The sequence below is a fragment of the Sinocyclocheilus grahami genome, unplaced genomic scaffold (genome assembly GCF_001515645.1).
Source record: "Sinocyclocheilus grahami isolate Dianchi unplaced genomic scaffold, SAMN03320097.WGS_v1.1 scaffold176.1, whole genome shotgun sequence".
Lineage (NCBI taxonomy): Eukaryota > Metazoa > Chordata > Actinopteri > Cypriniformes > Cyprinidae > Sinocyclocheilus > Sinocyclocheilus grahami.
Window position 1 is genome coordinate 3,740,143 of NW_015505355.1, and position 16,586 is coordinate 3,756,728.

The 16,586-nt window shown below is 39.6% G+C and overlaps 1 protein-coding gene across 1 annotated transcript in view; it reads left to right on the forward strand.

Annotated features, from left to right (window-relative positions):
- Positions 1-13,220, forward strand: part of LOC107593862 (uncharacterized) — a 19,075-nt gene extending 5,855 nt beyond the window's left edge. The window contains 14 exon segments of the mRNA XM_071582408.1: positions 601-655; positions 735-846; positions 959-1,040; positions 2,027-2,140; positions 3,389-3,519; positions 3,620-3,776; positions 5,109-5,258; positions 5,439-5,601; positions 6,359-6,540; positions 6,644-6,736; positions 11,461-11,665; positions 12,010-12,197; positions 12,640-12,737; positions 13,118-13,220. Of these exon segments, the coding sequence (XP_071438509.1) occupies positions 601-655; positions 735-846; positions 959-1,040; positions 2,027-2,140; positions 3,389-3,519; positions 3,620-3,776; positions 5,109-5,258; positions 5,439-5,601; positions 6,359-6,540; positions 6,644-6,736; positions 11,461-11,665; positions 12,010-12,197; positions 12,640-12,737; positions 13,118-13,220 (1,833 nt within the window).
- The last annotated feature ends 3,366 nt before the right edge of the window (positions 13,221-16,586 follow it).

Genomic DNA, 16,586 nt, shown 5'->3' on the forward strand with positions numbered 1-16,586 from the left:
CTCTCTCTCTCTCTCTCTCTCTCTCTCTCTCTCTCTCTCTCTCTCTCTATATATATATATATATACTGTATATATTTTAAGTTTCACAGAAAAAAGAAAGTCATGCAAGTTTGGAACAACATGAGGGTAAGAAAATTATGACAGAATATAAATTTTTAGGTTAACTATCCCTTTAATATTTCTCACACTGTTTACAATGGTTTTTATAAAAATATTTTATATTATAAAAATATTTTAGGAAAGGGGATCATCATAGATCACAAGGGTCCTTGGCATCAAAACGTTTGACAGCTCCTGAACTAGCAGATTTTGCAGTGCATTAGTCTTGAAACCTCCAAATAGGTTGAACTTGGATCTGTGTTTGTTTTGAAAACACCTGTGACGCCTACCTTAATCACACTTAAACACAGAGTAATAATCACTTGTTGAAGAATAAGTAAGCATCGGGTTAGTAACATATGGTTAGTATCCATATGGATGCCCCAGAAACCCCTTCTACACTCTGGGTCATTTCCCATGTTGATGAAGGGAAATGCCTCTGATTCCACACTCCTCTCCTACAAGCAAAGCAAACTGAAGGCACGGGGCTTGTTTTTACAGGTGAACTGCACAGAGGGGATTGACACGGGCCGACTGCTGGCCTTACTGAAGGTACGTGGGTAGCGTTTCCTTCTTTTGAAGAATGGTTCAGTGATCGCTGTGAACATTGGATTGTGTTTGTATCATATGGTGAGGGACATCTGAACCCATCCTGATTTTTGTGAAGGTTGGAATCAGAGCCAGTTTTTATAACTCCCAGAGTTCAGCTTTCTCATTTGATCTTCAAGGTCACCACAATACCTCCAGGTAGAATAGTCTTGTTGGAGATATCACTAAATTACAGCAATTCATTCTATGCTTTTTTTTTTACTGTACATGTATTAGTAGACTATCCAACCAATTGTGATGTCTTTTGTAGCACTGGACTGTTGGCAAACGTCTCCCACAACATATCTGCTTTACATCCGTACCTGCCGTTTGAGTTTCACTCAAAATCACAGGTATGAAACAATCAGGTTTAATGTTATCAGATGACTAAAAAAATAGCACTAAACTACTGAATGCACCTTTAAAGGAACACTCCACTATTTTTGAAAATAGGCTCTTTTCCAACTCCCCTAGAGTTAAACAGTTGAGTTTTACCGTTTTCGAATCCATCCAGCCGATCTCCGGGTCTGGCGGTAGCACTTTTAGCTGTAGCTTAGCATAGCTCATTGAATCTGATTAGACCGTTAGCATCTCGCTCAAAAATGACCAAAGAGTTTCGATTTTTTTCCTATTTAAAACTTGACTCTGCTGTAGTTACATCATGTACTAAGACCGACGGAAAATGAAAAGTTGCGATTTTCTAGGCCGAAATGGCTAGGAACTATACTCTCATTCCGGCGTAATAATCAAGGAACTTTGCTGCCGTACCATGGGTGCAGCAGGCGCAATGAAATTACGCAGCGCCTGAAAATAGGCGAACTTCCGTCAACATAACCAACTACACAAACTTAGTGCCGGCCATGTTGGAAGTTACCTAGCTGGGGACTATTTTCAGGCGCTGCGTAATATCATTGCTCAAGGCTCATGGACTTTGGTGAGCAGACAAACGGATTCATTAGAACAGAAGCAACCCTTTGTCTCAAGATTGACTCACTTTCACATACATGCCCTGTCCCACGCACCCGACTACAGTTATCGGTATCGGCCAAAATTTTCATATCGGTGCATCCCTAGACAAAACCGCAACAAGCAGGTGCACAGCTCTCTATAGTCTCAAATAATCTCCACGCTTTCAAGGCCTCCTCATATTCCCAGTACTCTCGAATGCTTTTCTTTTTCTCAAGTACTTTCTCTCCATACAAATCTCATCTCTAATACACAACAAATTCTGTCGGTTTTCAAACACTTGCCACCCTTTCTTTTGGCTGCACTTCCTTTCTAATAATTGCTCAAATCTAATCTATAAAATCTATGTTATATGAGTGTTGTGTGTCTATAGACCCGTCTTTCTTGGGAGCACAGAAAGCCTGTAAATGTTTCTGTAACAGTGAGTGAGCACTGGCATGATGACTCCAGCAGAGGGCAGGCCTGTATCTTTCTCTCACCAGGACAGGTACACCACCTTTATTTTACAAACACTGTTATTACCAGTAATGTCTTAATTACATGGCTACCTGGATTACTTGGTAAATAAATCCTGACTGGTAAATATGAACTTTCAGTGATGAAATATTTTAATATGATGGCCATTAAACTATAATTTTTAGTCTTAGTCACTTTTCAGTCTCTTTATCCTGACATAGTAAAATAATTTAAACTCCAAACTCAGATCAATATTTAACATCTGTTTTTTATTTAATTATTATTATTTAATTTATTTTTTATTTTTTGCTAAGCAGCCATGCAGTAATTGGGATAATGTAATTATCATATCACAGTCATTATCAATAAACCCCTTCAGGGTCATGAAAGGTCTGATTGTTGAAGTTTATTTTGCAACAATGTCCAGATGGTTTACATGCAGTGCCTTTAAAAGGTTTGGGATCGGTACAATATTTTAATGTTTTTTAAGGAAATCTATTCTACTTACCACTAAGGCTGCATTTATATGATCAAAAATATAGTAAACATTAACATTATGGAATACTATTACAATATTAAATAACCATTTTTTTTAATTCAGTAGATTTTAAAATGTAATTTATATGATGGTAAAGCTGGATTTTCAGCATTATTACGCCAGTCTTTAGTGTCACATGATCCGGCAGAAATCATTCTGATATGCTGATTTACTAAATATGTGACCCTGGAGCACAAAAGCAGTTCTAAGTCGCTGGGGTATATTTGTAGCAATAGCCAAAAATACATTGTATGGGTCAAAATGATTGATTTTCCTTTTATGCCAAAAATCATTAGGATATTAGGTAAAGATCATGTTCCATTAAGATATTTTGTAAATTTCCTACCGTAAATATATCAAAACTTAATTTTTGATTAGTAATATGCATTGCTAAGAACTTCATTTGAACAACTTTAAAGGCGATTTTCTCAATATTTTGATTTTTTTGCACCCTCAGATTCCAGATTTTCAAATAGTTGCATCTCGGCCAAATATTGTCCAATCCTAACAAACCATACGTCAATGGAAAGCTTATTTATTCGGAAAAACATCGAAGAATTGACCCTTATGACTGATTTTGTGGTCCAGGGTCACATATACAGTATATTACTGTTACTGAACCCAAACTCAATAGTGTATATCAAAAATGAATTACATGAACTGCACATACACAGCATACACTGTGCCCCAAACAGAATATCTCTCCTCTGAATTTTGCTGGTACGGTATGTATTGTGTGAGATACAGTCATTGCTCTCCCTAGTGGAGATGGAGGGATGTGTTGCCGTGGCTCAGGAGGGGAAGGCCTACTCCCAAAACACAGAGCTCAAATGGAAGGACAAGAGGATAACACAAAGCATGAAATACCAGGTGTGGATTATTTAAGGAATTGAAAACTTGTTTGTTGTACTGCCTTTATTTAGTATCTTAGTATCTGAGCTAATCTTTCTCTTTATTGTTTGCGGTTTATGGAGGAGTAAAAGGAATGCACACGCTCCTCGAGGAGCTGGGGGCCCAAAACATCTCTACGTGTCCCCGTCCATCTCACTCTCTTCTGACCCAGATACACACCAACCTGAGGGACCGTCTTGAACACCATGTTCAGATCGGCCTCTGTCCTCCACAGCCTGTGAGATCACATACTCGCTGTCATTACATTACATTAAAATGTGCATATAACAACTTAACATTCACACATATCAACCGTAGAAGGATAGTTCACCCAAATATGAAAAATCAGTGTTCTTTTGCTCTGTATTCTCACGTCATTACAAAACGTTTTAAAAGATTTACAGTAAGTGACATGAATGTCTGTAAATAATAAATTTTTCCCTGGTTGAAAAAAAAGGTGTGCTTAATTGTACTGAATGCGCACTTCTAGTGTATTCCAAATCTTAAGTATGCTTTTTTTAAAAACTGTACTTGCAGATAATATAATATTAACGAAATAAAAGGCCACATGTTGCTGTAATTAAAGACTACACTTTAAAAAAAAAGTGCACTTTGTAATAATGTCAAATTAAAAGTTTTACTTTAAAGTACATTTTAAATAATTTTGCTTTAATTATCTTCTGTCATGCTTTAAAAAGTGCACTTATTTTGATGTGTTAACTAACATACTAAAGCACACGTAAAGTACTTGATTGTAATTTTAACTGGGTTATTTTATGTATTACTATGTACAAACAGCAAGTTCATCATAACAAATGTGCAATTACAAATATATTTAAATTCAACATACAAATTTCAGTACCATAAAGTGTACTGTCAGTACAATCAACAGTACACTTGAACTATATTTCTAAGAAGTATTTATGAAATTACAAACAAAGATGTACTTAATTCTTACTTAAGTGGGTCAAACACTCTTAAGTTCAACTAATTGCATTTAATATAAATGTAAATTAATACATGTTCATTTAATTGTCAAAAACATGCAATTAAGTGCCCAAAAATGTTGTATTCAGTATGCACGATAACACTTTAAGGACCAATTCTCACTATTAACTAGTTGCTTATTAGCATGCATATTATTAGCATACTCACCTTTTATTAGTTCTTGTAAAGCACATATTATAGCCTTATTTTGCATGACCATATTTTAGATCCCTTAATCCAACCCTATACCTTAACCTAACAACTACCTAAATAATAAGCAGCCGTTTAGCAGTTTATTGAGGGAAAACTTTTAATTAATAGTGAATATGTGTTCCCTATTCTAAAGTGTAACGGTATGCACTCAAGTACATATCGTTTTATTTTTATTATTATGCTATTTCTTTAATAAATATTCTATTTAAAGGTGTGCAAGGGTTATTTTTTTTTTGGTGAACTTGTGCGACCAATAACTGAGTTACCAATAACCAAAATTTGGGTAGTCACTACAATTATATTAGTAGCCAAAACAAGAAATCTTAATTCAGTTCAGAGGTAACATTGATACATTTTTTTCCCCTCACAGGTTTTAATTTGGTCTGGAGCTCACAGAGGGAAGTCAGGCAAGGAGCTGTTGTACACTCACACCCGTGTGTCTGTGTCCGTACACCCTCAGCACAACACCCACAGAAACATCAGCAGCAGCCAGCGCTCCAACTACTCACTGATCACAGAGGTACTCACACTGCCCAAATCACCCAAATCATTACATAAAGGAGTGTAACATTTCATGAAGTTTTGAAGGAGGTTGTTGTTATTTCTAGAGCGTAGAAAATTTCATAAGCTTACTATAAAACCATAAAAGCCAATGGAATTTCCTCATCGTGATAGAAAAACAAATGTGTGTGATTTACAGTGGCAGGTAGGAAACTGGAGTGTGGAATTGGCCTGCAATTCCCTGTCTTCAGGCAGGAATGTGGCAATCCAGGTTCATGCAAAAGTAGACCGCAGTGAAATGCTATGGCTGCAGAGGGTGCAGGGAAAACGCTGCCTTTGAGCTGCTGCTGGATATGACACAGGTGATGATTGCTAGTTAACCCTAAAAACCAAATGGATCATATTTGATGCACAAATTTCTAGGGCCTTAACATTATCAACACGATTACAACTTTGATATTGTACACAATCTACTACATGCCTGTTATCTGATTGATAGTTTATGCATTTGTAGCAAAGGAAAAAGCCTTTTAGTATAATTGTAAACACACAGGTTGTGTTTCATGTGACTTTTTGCTGTGAAATCTTTTTTATATATATATATATATATATAAACAAATAAATGAACATAAACAACTTTTATATTGTTAGTAAGAGAAACACTTACTGGATTGAAGCAACTTAGGTTTACTTGATTGTCTAGAATTGTTTTAAAATAAAAATCATGTTAAAATGTGAGTATCAAATATGATACATCTGGAACATTTAAAGAACATTTATTTGTTCATCTCTAAATCACCATTGTGTTACATTGGATTATATGCCTTGCCCCCCTCACCCCCAACCAACAAAACTTTGAGCCTTTGATCATAAAACTAATTACCGTATTAATACAACTAAGATGTTTTTCCCCTTTGTTTATGAGTGCCATATTCTCACTATATCCTCCTATATGAGCCACAAAACCTGATGTATGAAGTGTGAAACTTTTTTATAAAGATTTTATTAATGACTATAATTTAAAATGTCTGGCTTGGTTAATAACTTTTGCTGTAACAAGTAATTATTTATCATAAATTCTTATGAATAACCTTTGTTTGCCTTTTTACTTGCCATCAGAAACGTCTGATGATATCAGAGCGGTGTTTTGTTTGGAGGGACATCACTGGTTTACCCTGGAGGCTCAGCGAGGCGGTCGGGGCATTGAGAATGAGACCCTTACCCTTATTTCTGTAGGAGCAGCCAATCAGAGTCTGCTTTTTCAAGCTAAGGGATGCAGGGAATGCCTGTGGGCCATGAAGGTGAGAACAGAAAGGAGTTATGAAGTTTTTTCATTATATAAATCTGCCAGATAGCTTGTAAAACATTGTTTTTCATGTCTGGATTGATACTGTATCTTTACAGGCACGCCTCCAGCAGCTGGGGTCCCGGATAAGGAGTAAACTGTTGGACAGAGTTCAGAGACTTCAGCATCTACTGTTAACATTCAGAAGACAGGTTTGTTTTATCTCACTGCTGCATATTTAGACTATGTTAAAGGGTTAGGTCAGCGGGGAAAAAATCACTTACCCTCATGTGGTTTAAACATGTATTTACATGTATTTACAAAAACCTTTCTTTCTTCTTTGGACCAAAAAGAAGATATTTTGAAGAATGTTGCAGTGTTTTTTAATCCATACAGTGAACATCTGTGGGGTTCAGGGTTGTTTTGGACACCCCTGACTTTAATTGTATGGCATTCTTTAAAATATTTTTATTCCACAGAAGAAAGGGTGCTTTGTAAGAGTCATATAGAAAAAAAGTGTACTGAGTATTTTAGAATCAAATACATACCCTTTCAAAAGTTTGGGGTCATTATTTATTTATTTATTTTATTTATTTATTTTTAATGAAACTTTTATTCAGCAAATTTATAAAAAGTGACTGTAAAAGTGACAGTAAAGTATAATGTTATGAAAGATTTCTAGATTATGTTTTTTGAATGTTCATTTCATCAAATAATCCTGAATAAAAGTGTATCATGGTTTGCACAATAATATCAAGCAGTACAACTGTGTTCAATTTTGATAATAATAAGAAATGTTTCTTGAGCACCAAATCAGTATGTTTGGTGCTCTGGTAACATATTTGGTAACACTGAAGACTGAAGGCGGCTGAAAATTCAGCTTTGCCATTACAGGAATAAATTATATTTTAAAATATATTTAAATAGAAAACCATCATTTTGAATTGTAATATTTTACAATATTACATTTTTACTGTATTTTTGATCAAATAAATGCAGCCTTGATGAGAATAAAAGACTTATTTCAAAAACATTAGGAAATCTTACTAACCCTAAACTTTTGAAAGGGAGCGTGTAATTAATGAATCTCTCAACCAGGGTGCATCCAGGTTTGCTTTTCAAAAAGGACTGAAGGAGTTTCCATATATGCCGGACTATTTGGTCCAACTCATCTAAAAAACAATATTAAAATAAAACTGGTCCTGTTACTAATGTAACCTTGGTTCCCTGAGATAAGGAATAAACTCATGTTTACTCTGAATACTGAAGCCTGATTTGTTCACGTTCGTGTAGCTGCATGGACAAATGGCGATTCAACCCACCAAAAGGGGAGGAGCCAGCTGCTATATAAGTCAGTTCTGAGCGCCATTTTGTCAAAACTATTCGCCCCGCCCCCGAGTGCCCATACTGAGGGCTCCATCAAGCATGAACTAATATGAGCCCCAAGCCACTAGGCTGGGGACTAGACTACATCATAGTTTTGGGCTATATGGTCATTTTTCAAAAATGAAATGGCAGCGAACTCTGAAGCATACAGAGAGCTGCTCTGAGTGCCAAAATGGGCCAGAGCACTCCACATACATTCTAACAGCCTGGACCGGGCAGAGTGGATTGGGACCCTGCTCATCCTCTGAATTGGGAAGAGCCAGAAGGGTAATGACTTGGGCTCTGAACAGAGTGGAGAACACTTTAGTGCTCAAGCCAATTGTCTTGACCATGTCTTGGCTTGAGGACGACTCTGCAGTTGTTAGGCCCAAACTTAAGACATGAAGCACTAACTAGTGCATGCAGGTCACCCACTCGCTTGACCGATGCTAAAGCCAAGAGGAGGGCAGTCTTAAGCGACAGGGGCCACAAATCGGCCAAATGGAGTTTCTCAAATGGAGTTTCTCAAATGGAGGGCCCGTAGGGCATTGAGGAATATAGATAAGTCCCAGGTCATCACAGTATAAGATTGAGGCAGATTCAATCTCCGAGCTCTCCTCAGAAATTTAACGACAAGTTTGTTCTTGCTGACTGACTGGCCAGCCTCTATAGCAGTGATCCTCAATCTGGCTCGCGAGATCCACTTTCCTGCAGAGTTTAGCTCTACCCTAATCAAACACACCTGAGTTTGCTAATCAATGTCTTCAGGATCATTAGAAAATCACAGGTAGGTTTGTTTGATTATAGGGTTGGAGCTAAACTCTGCAGGAAAGTGGATCTCGCGAGCCAGATTTGAGGATCACTGCTCTAGAGCATGATTCGATGCAATGGCTGCCACTTATGCTTTGAGCATGGAAGGGGTGCGCCCCCTATCCAGTAACTCTTGCAGGAAGGTTAACACGGATGACACGTTGCAAAATAATGGATCCACATTTCATTCTGCACACCAGTCAAAAAATACTGATCATTTAAGGGTGTAGATGCATCCTGTAGAATGGTATTAATGTAAAATGGTATTAATCCAAAATGGGACAGGGATGCCAAGTCATGCCTCTCACTTGAGAGTGAAGGTATGTCCTCAGTGGTATCAGCCAAGGGATGTCGATAGCATCTGCCATGACCACCTTCCTTTTGGAGGTCAGTCCCAAAAGGATTCCTGACTGAAACAGGTGAGAGTTTTTCCAAGGGGCCACAGCTCTGATGTAGCGGTGGGTTACCCTGAGGTGAAAACGTCCCAGGCCAAGCATGAGATGGTACATTGGCTTTGAGCCAATATTGCAGGGGCCGCATATGGAGCAGGTCCAGTAGAATCACAGAGGAAGCTCTGACATGAGGCCAAGCATCCTCTGGAAAACTCTGAGAGGATGTGAAGTCCCAGGTTTGAATGACGCCGCTAGACGTTGAATTGTCAGGGAGTGTTCCGGAGTAATCCTTGCCCGCGCCTTGGCTGAATAGATAATTGTCCTTAGGAAGACTACACTATGGCAGGGAGACAGAGCATTCACAGCTAAACTGATTTTTAGCACAAGCCGTTCTGTGAGCAATAAGTTCCTGTTTTGATCTGGCTAACACAAGCCAGTTTTCCAGTTTTAAGTAGTTCATAATGTGGATTCCCATCTGTCTCAGAGGAGAAAGAGCCATGTACATGCACTTCATAAAAGTGCGTGGGGCCAGGGACAGTCCAAATAGTAGGACTGTATATTGTTAAGCCTCCCCTCAAACGCGAATCTCAAGAACAATCTGTGATGGGGTCTATCTGGATGGGAAAGTAAGCATCTTTCAGATCCACAACTAAAAACCGGTCCTCTGGGCAAATTTGCACGAGGATCTGCATATTCAATGGCTGTTTCATAAGCACATGATTCAGATGCCAGAGTTTGAAGAATGGGTCTGAGCCTGCCATCTTTCTTGGGAATGAGGAAATAGTGGTTGTAGAAGCCTGACTCGCTGTTCGCTAGAGGGACCATTTCCACAGCTCCCTTTGCAAGCAGAGTTCGCACTTCAGACTGGAGAACGTGAGTATTGTTGTTCTACTGAAGTTTGGATAATACCTCTGAAGCAAGGTGGTCTGCGAGTGAACTGGAGTGAGTAACCTCCTTCTATGGTTTTTAGAACTCAGCTTGACACATCCGGAATGGCCTTCCAAGCTTCGAGTGGCAGGTTGCCGCAAAGAGGCGGGGAAATGACTCTCATGATAGTGGGAAGTGGAGAGGTACTCTTTTGAGTATGTGTGTCCACTATCACAGCGGTAGTTTGCATGGGCACCTGCTGTGTGGGAAGGACGGCCTAGCCTGAACAGAGCTTCCATCGCCCAAGTGGGGGAATGGAGAGCGGGTTCAAGAATTCTTTGAGGGTAGTCCAGCGTCGGCGGGAACTGACCCTCTCCACTTCCTTTCTGCTCTTGGATCAGGATGGCTTCTGAAGCTCAGGTTTCAGAACTACTCAAAGGCGCAGATCTTGGCACTTAGGGTACAGGTACATTCTAGATCTTACGTTGCACCTTTCGTTACGCCTACGTCATATGCTAGACGCCTGCTTGAGCGACCTGAAGCTGGACATTATAGTTTATAAAGTTTTAAGAATCAACACGTTTCTTAAACTAGAGCATCGTTTCGCTTCAGAAGACCTTTATTAACACCCCGGAGCCGTGTGGAGTAGTTTTATGATGGGTGGATACACTTTTTTTGGATTCAGAAACAGGAGCACCATTCACTGCAATTATACAGATTGGAACAGACAGGACAATTTCTAATATAACTCTGAATGTGTTATTCTGAAAGAGGAATGTCAGACACGCCTAGGATGCCTTGAGGGTGAGTAAAACACAGGCTAATTTTCATTTTTGGGTGAACTATCCCTTTAAGTCCCGCTGCCCCGCTGGTTCTTCCGCCGAGGCTCCTAAGAGGGAAGAAATGGGAGAGCAGACTGAGAAGGACCACCTTTGTGAAAGAAGGCGATCCGCGAACGAAGCAGTGTGAGACTCGTGCTCTCGCAGAGAGAGCTCTCTGTCCCTTTGAGCACACCCTCAGCGTGAGCACTGCCCAGGCAAGTGACACACTCACCATGCCTGTCTGAGTCACGGCATGACATTTGCAAAAACTTTGCTGGAAATGTGCAAGAAATTTGCTCTGAAAGTTCCTCCTATTGTTGCCGGATTGCCACATAGGAAGCACTTGTTGGAAGCGTTCTTCCGCTGCTGTGGCTTTTCTATGGCGAACAGGCGAAATGGCGCTCAGAGCTGATTTATATGGAAGTTGGCTCCTCCCCTTTTGGCGAGTTGAAGCGCCATTTGTTCATGCAGCTACACGAACATGAACAAATCAGGCTTCAGTAATTGTTCAATGAAAAGGAACAAAGTATACTGTTCAATCTGAATGTTTCATACATAAATTCATTTGAAAGTGACCAATTGTTTAGACTTAGGAAATATTTCCATCTACAAAAAGGATGCTATATCAAATATCATGTTAACCAAGTATCATTATTTACACTGATGCTATCTGTCTTCTAGGCAGGGGACAGTATGTTCCTGTTGGAGCTGAGTGAAGGGCCGCTGTCTCTGACCCAGCGAGCCGAGACTCTGCTGCTGCAGAGAGCAGGAGCGCTGTGGAAAGTGTGGACCACTGGCCTGCTCCGACATGCGCTCACACACAGCCTACCGCACACGCTTCATGTCCTGCATCTCATGTCTCAGCAGGTCCAACAAGAACTCAGGAGTGAGTTTGCCCTATCAAGTTTTGTTTGTCACTAATCATTCATTCAGGTTCCCGCTGATTTTATTTACAATCGCATGCACAGTTTCCTTTGAGCAGCACTGGGTGAATGACAGGAAACATACCTTTATTTTCTAAAACCTAGAGCACCAAGTAATTTTCTCTGGCAATGTGAGGTCACGTTATCAGTAATTGATCTTGACAGCGTTCTAGTGGCATCACTGCATAAGCATCTGTAAACCAGTCGCAATTATGCACCAGCACAACTGTGGTTTCATGTCAGCACCTTTCATTTGGAAATGCCTGTCAGTGTGTATTAGTGTTGTTGTAGTTTTAATTTCTTCCAGAACCCCTGACCACTCTAGCTGGAGCGTACCACGATGTGACAGGGGTGCATTTGGACACCACGTGGCAGCAAGGAGTGCAGCTGTGGACCAGAGAGCTGACTGAGCTTTTGCCTGCAATACTTCACGATCCTCAACTGAGGGCGCCGCCGCTGACCGCATTGCATGTTGCCATCTTTGCAGTGGACATGGCAAGAAAGATGCAATAATATGTTTTCCTGCAGTTATGGGGGGATGTTTACGTGACACCATTTTCAACTAAAAACTGAAAACTTTTTATGCATTCATTTATGGGCCAAAAAACACTAACTTTTGAAAACATGCCATGTCTTTGAAAAAAATAGCATTATCATCTCTGTGTAAACTACAAAAAATGTGAATTTGTAAAAACAGCGGCATCATGCGCATTACATGTTCGGTCTATAGGCATGCACAAGTCTCTTTACAAAGTGACATCGCCAACTACTGGCCTGGCATACATAATACAGCGTTTTAGTAGTTTTTGTTGATCCATGTGGGATTATTTGTCATCTGTTCATGAAACTTTTTCTGTTTTTAGTACATCATAGTTGTGTAAAAACCTTAATGAGAGGATTTAAACCTTAACAAGAGTATGTATGTCATGTTCTTCAGGTGAGCCAGCAGACCTTTCAGTGGATGGACGCCCGATTGGCTGCCATGCTAGTGGGTATCAGAAGACAGCTTGCACTAATGTACAAGTTCTCTAAAAGGTATGTAGTAAATCTGCCAGAAACATGGCCCATCACTGTTTGTTGTATCTGAACACCACAGGGGTTGCTAATCATTCATTCAGGTTCCCGCTGATTTTATTTACAATCGCATGCACAGTTTCCTTTGAGCAGCACTGGGTGAATGACAGGAAACATACCTTTATTTTCTAAAACCTAGAGCACCAAGTAATTTTCTCTGGCAATGTGAGGTCACGTTATCAGTAATTGATCTTGACAGCGTTCTAGTGGCATCACTGCATAAGCATCTGTAAACCAGTCGCAATTATGCACCAGCACAACTGTGGTTTCATGTCAGCACCTTTCATTTGGAAATGCCTGTCAGTGTGTATTAGTGTTGTTGTAGTTTTAATTTCTTCCAGAACCCCTGACCACTCTAGCTGGAGCGTACCACGATGTGACAGGGGTGCATTTGGACACCACGTGGCAGCAAGGAGTGCAGCTGTGGACCAGAGAGCTGACTGAGCTTTTGCCTGCAATACTTCACGATCCTCAACTGAGGGCGCCGCCGCTGACCGCATTGCATGTTGCCATCTTTGCAGTGGACATGGCAAGAAAGATGCAATAATATGTTTTCCTGCAGTTATGGGGGGATGTTTACGTGACACCATTTTCAACTAAAAACTGAAAACTTTTTATGCATTCATTTATGGGCCAAAAAACACTAACTTTTGAAAACATGCCATGTCTTTGAAAAAAATAGCATTATCATCTCTGTGTAAACTACAAAAAATGTGAATTTGTAAAAACAGCGGCATCATGCGCATTACATGTTCGGTCTATAGGCATGCACAAGTCTCTTTACAAAGTGACATCGCCAACTACTGGCCTGGCATACATAATACAGCGTTTTAGTAGTTTTTGTTGATCCATGTGGGATTATTTGTCATCTGTTCATGAAACTTTTTCTGTTTTTAGTACATCATAGTTGTGTAAAAACCTTAATGAGAGGATTTAAACCTTAACAAGAGTATGTATGTCATGTTCTTCAGGTGAGCCAGCAGACCTTTCAGTGGATGGACGCCCGATTGGCTGCCATGCTAGTGGGTATCAGAAGACAGCTTGCACTAATGTACAAGTTCTCTAAAAGGTATGTAGTAAATCTGCCAGAAACATGGCCCATCACTGTTTGTTGTATCTGAACACCACAGGGGTTGCTCACTTAACTTGGCTGGTGTGTTTCACCCTCTGCTGGTGTTTGGGGTGTTGTCTGCACTTACAGTATGTCAGCCCCTTGGCTATGTCTGTATGACATTAGCCTCTTAAAGTCCCTTTAAAAACACTTTTAAAAACTCAATTTTGATGGGCTCATCAAACATTCTGGTTACTATAAGTACCTTTGCAACTACATGTTAACTAACTCTCATTGGAGTATTAGTAGAGTATTAGTAGACTGTTAGGTTAGGGTAGAATAAGTTGACGTATTTGAAAAGTTATTTATAGTCAGAAAGAATGTCTGTTGGGGAACCATCAAAGTATTATACCAAATAAATTGTGACCCATAAATAAATAAATAAATGCTCCTTGAACCCAGTCGTTCTTAACCAAAATAAAACATTAAAGGGATATTTCACCCACAAATTAAAATTCTGTCATTAATTACACACCCTCATGTCATTTCAAACCCGTAAGACCATTGTTCATGTTCAGAACACAAATTAAGATATTCTTAATGAAATCCGAGAGCTTTCTGACCCTGTATAGAGACAGCAATGCAACTGACATGTTCAAGGCCCAGAAAGGTAGTAAGGACATTGTTAAAATAGTCCATCTTATGAAGCTTCGAGAACACTTTTTGTGTGCAAAGAAAACAAAAATAATGACTTTATACAACAGTATCTTCTCTTCTGTGTCAGTCTTCGCATGCATGCATGCATGCGCTGTGGTATTCTTGTGAAAGTGTTGAAGGCTGACACGGAAGAGAAGAAATTGTTAAATGAAGTCATTATTTTTGTTTTCTTTGCACACAAAAAGTATTCTTGTAGCTTCATAAAATTATGGTTGAACCACTTCCGAAGATGAACGAAGTTGAATGAAGGTTTTACTGGTTTGGAATGACATGAGAGTAATTAATGACAGAATTTGAATTTTTGTGTCAACTATCTCTTTTAGTAGTTTGGCATAATCTTTCATTGTTATTTCTTTGGGAGAAAAACTAAAACTGCTTATTGTAAAATGTTTGACTAAGAACACAGGCAAAATGGGAACAAGGTAAACCAAAAGTTCAGGTTTTGAAATAATATGTAATGTAACTCCCCAAACTTATGATGTTTATGAATTAATTTAATTATATTTATTTTTAAACATGTGCCTTGAAAAAAAGTAAAACAGACCATCAGAAATACACCATCTACTGATCATAACAATCACTGCATGCCAAAAGAACAGAGTTTTGAATTTTAAGTTTGCTAAAGACCACCTGGATGTTGCGAGCACTACTGGAGTAATGTTCTGTGGGCAAGTGAGACAAAGTTTATCTGTTTACTAAATATACACAGTGGGATGTTTTGTTAAAAACAGAGCATACCAACACTAAAACCTCATCCCCAACTGTGAAGCATATGTCTGGAGAGGGATGTGGAGCTGATCTGATGCCTGAGGGTCTGGACTGCTATAGTCATTGAGGGACCAATGAATTTTAAGTTGTACAGCAGATTGTCAGGACATGATCTAAAACTCATGGGGTATGACCAAAATCCAAAACACAGAAGTAAATCAACAACAGAATTCTCAAATTGCGTAAATTAGAATGGCCAAATGGCCAAAGTTCTGAGCTCAATTTGATTTAAATGCTGTGGTGTGATCTGGAACAGAACGTTCAAGAAGCTTCCCAACAATAGACATCAGCCGAAATAACTGGGCCATAAGACACCCCTTCACCACATAAAATGAAAGATTCTGTCATTATTTTCTCACCCTTATGTTGTTCCAAACCTGTATGGTTTTCTTTCTTCTGTACAACAAGATTTTTTGAGAAACGTCTCAGCGTTTTTAGTTTTTCAAATTAATTAATTTATTTATACTGAACAAAATTATAAACGCAACACTTTTGTTTTTGCCCACATTTTTCATGAGCTGAACTCAAAGATCTAAGACTTTTTCTATGTACACAAAAGGCCTATTTCTCTCAAATATTGTTCTCAAATCCGTCTAAATCTGTGTTAGTGAGCACTTCTCCTTTGCCAAGATAATCCATCCACCTCACAGGTGTGGCATATCAAGATGCTGATTAGACAGCATGATTATTGCACAGGTGTGCCTTAGGCTGGCCACAATAAAAGGCCACTCTAAAATGTGCAGTTTTACTGTATTGGGGGTCCGGGGGGGGGTCCGAAAACCAGTCAGCATCTGGTGTGGCCACCATTTGCCTCACGCAGTGCAACACATCTCCTTCGCATAGAGTTGATCAGGTTGTTGATTGTGACCTGTGGAATGTTGGTCCACTCCTCTTCAATGGCTGTGCGAAGTTGCTGGTTATTGGCAGGAACTGGAACACGCTGTCGTATACGCAGATCCAGAACATCCCAAACATGCTCAACGGGTGACATGTCCGGTGAGTATGCTGGCCATGCAAGAACTGGGATGATTTCAGCTTCCAGGAATTGTGTACAGATCCTTGCAACATGGGGATGTGCATTATCATGCTGCAACATGAGGTGATGGTCATGGATGAATGGCACAACAATGGGCCTCAGTCACGGTATCTCTGTGCATTCAAAATGCCATCAATAAAATGCACATGTGTTCGTTGTCCATAACATACGCCTGCCCATACCATAACCCCACCGCCACCATGGACCACTCGATCCACAACGTTGACATCAGCAAACC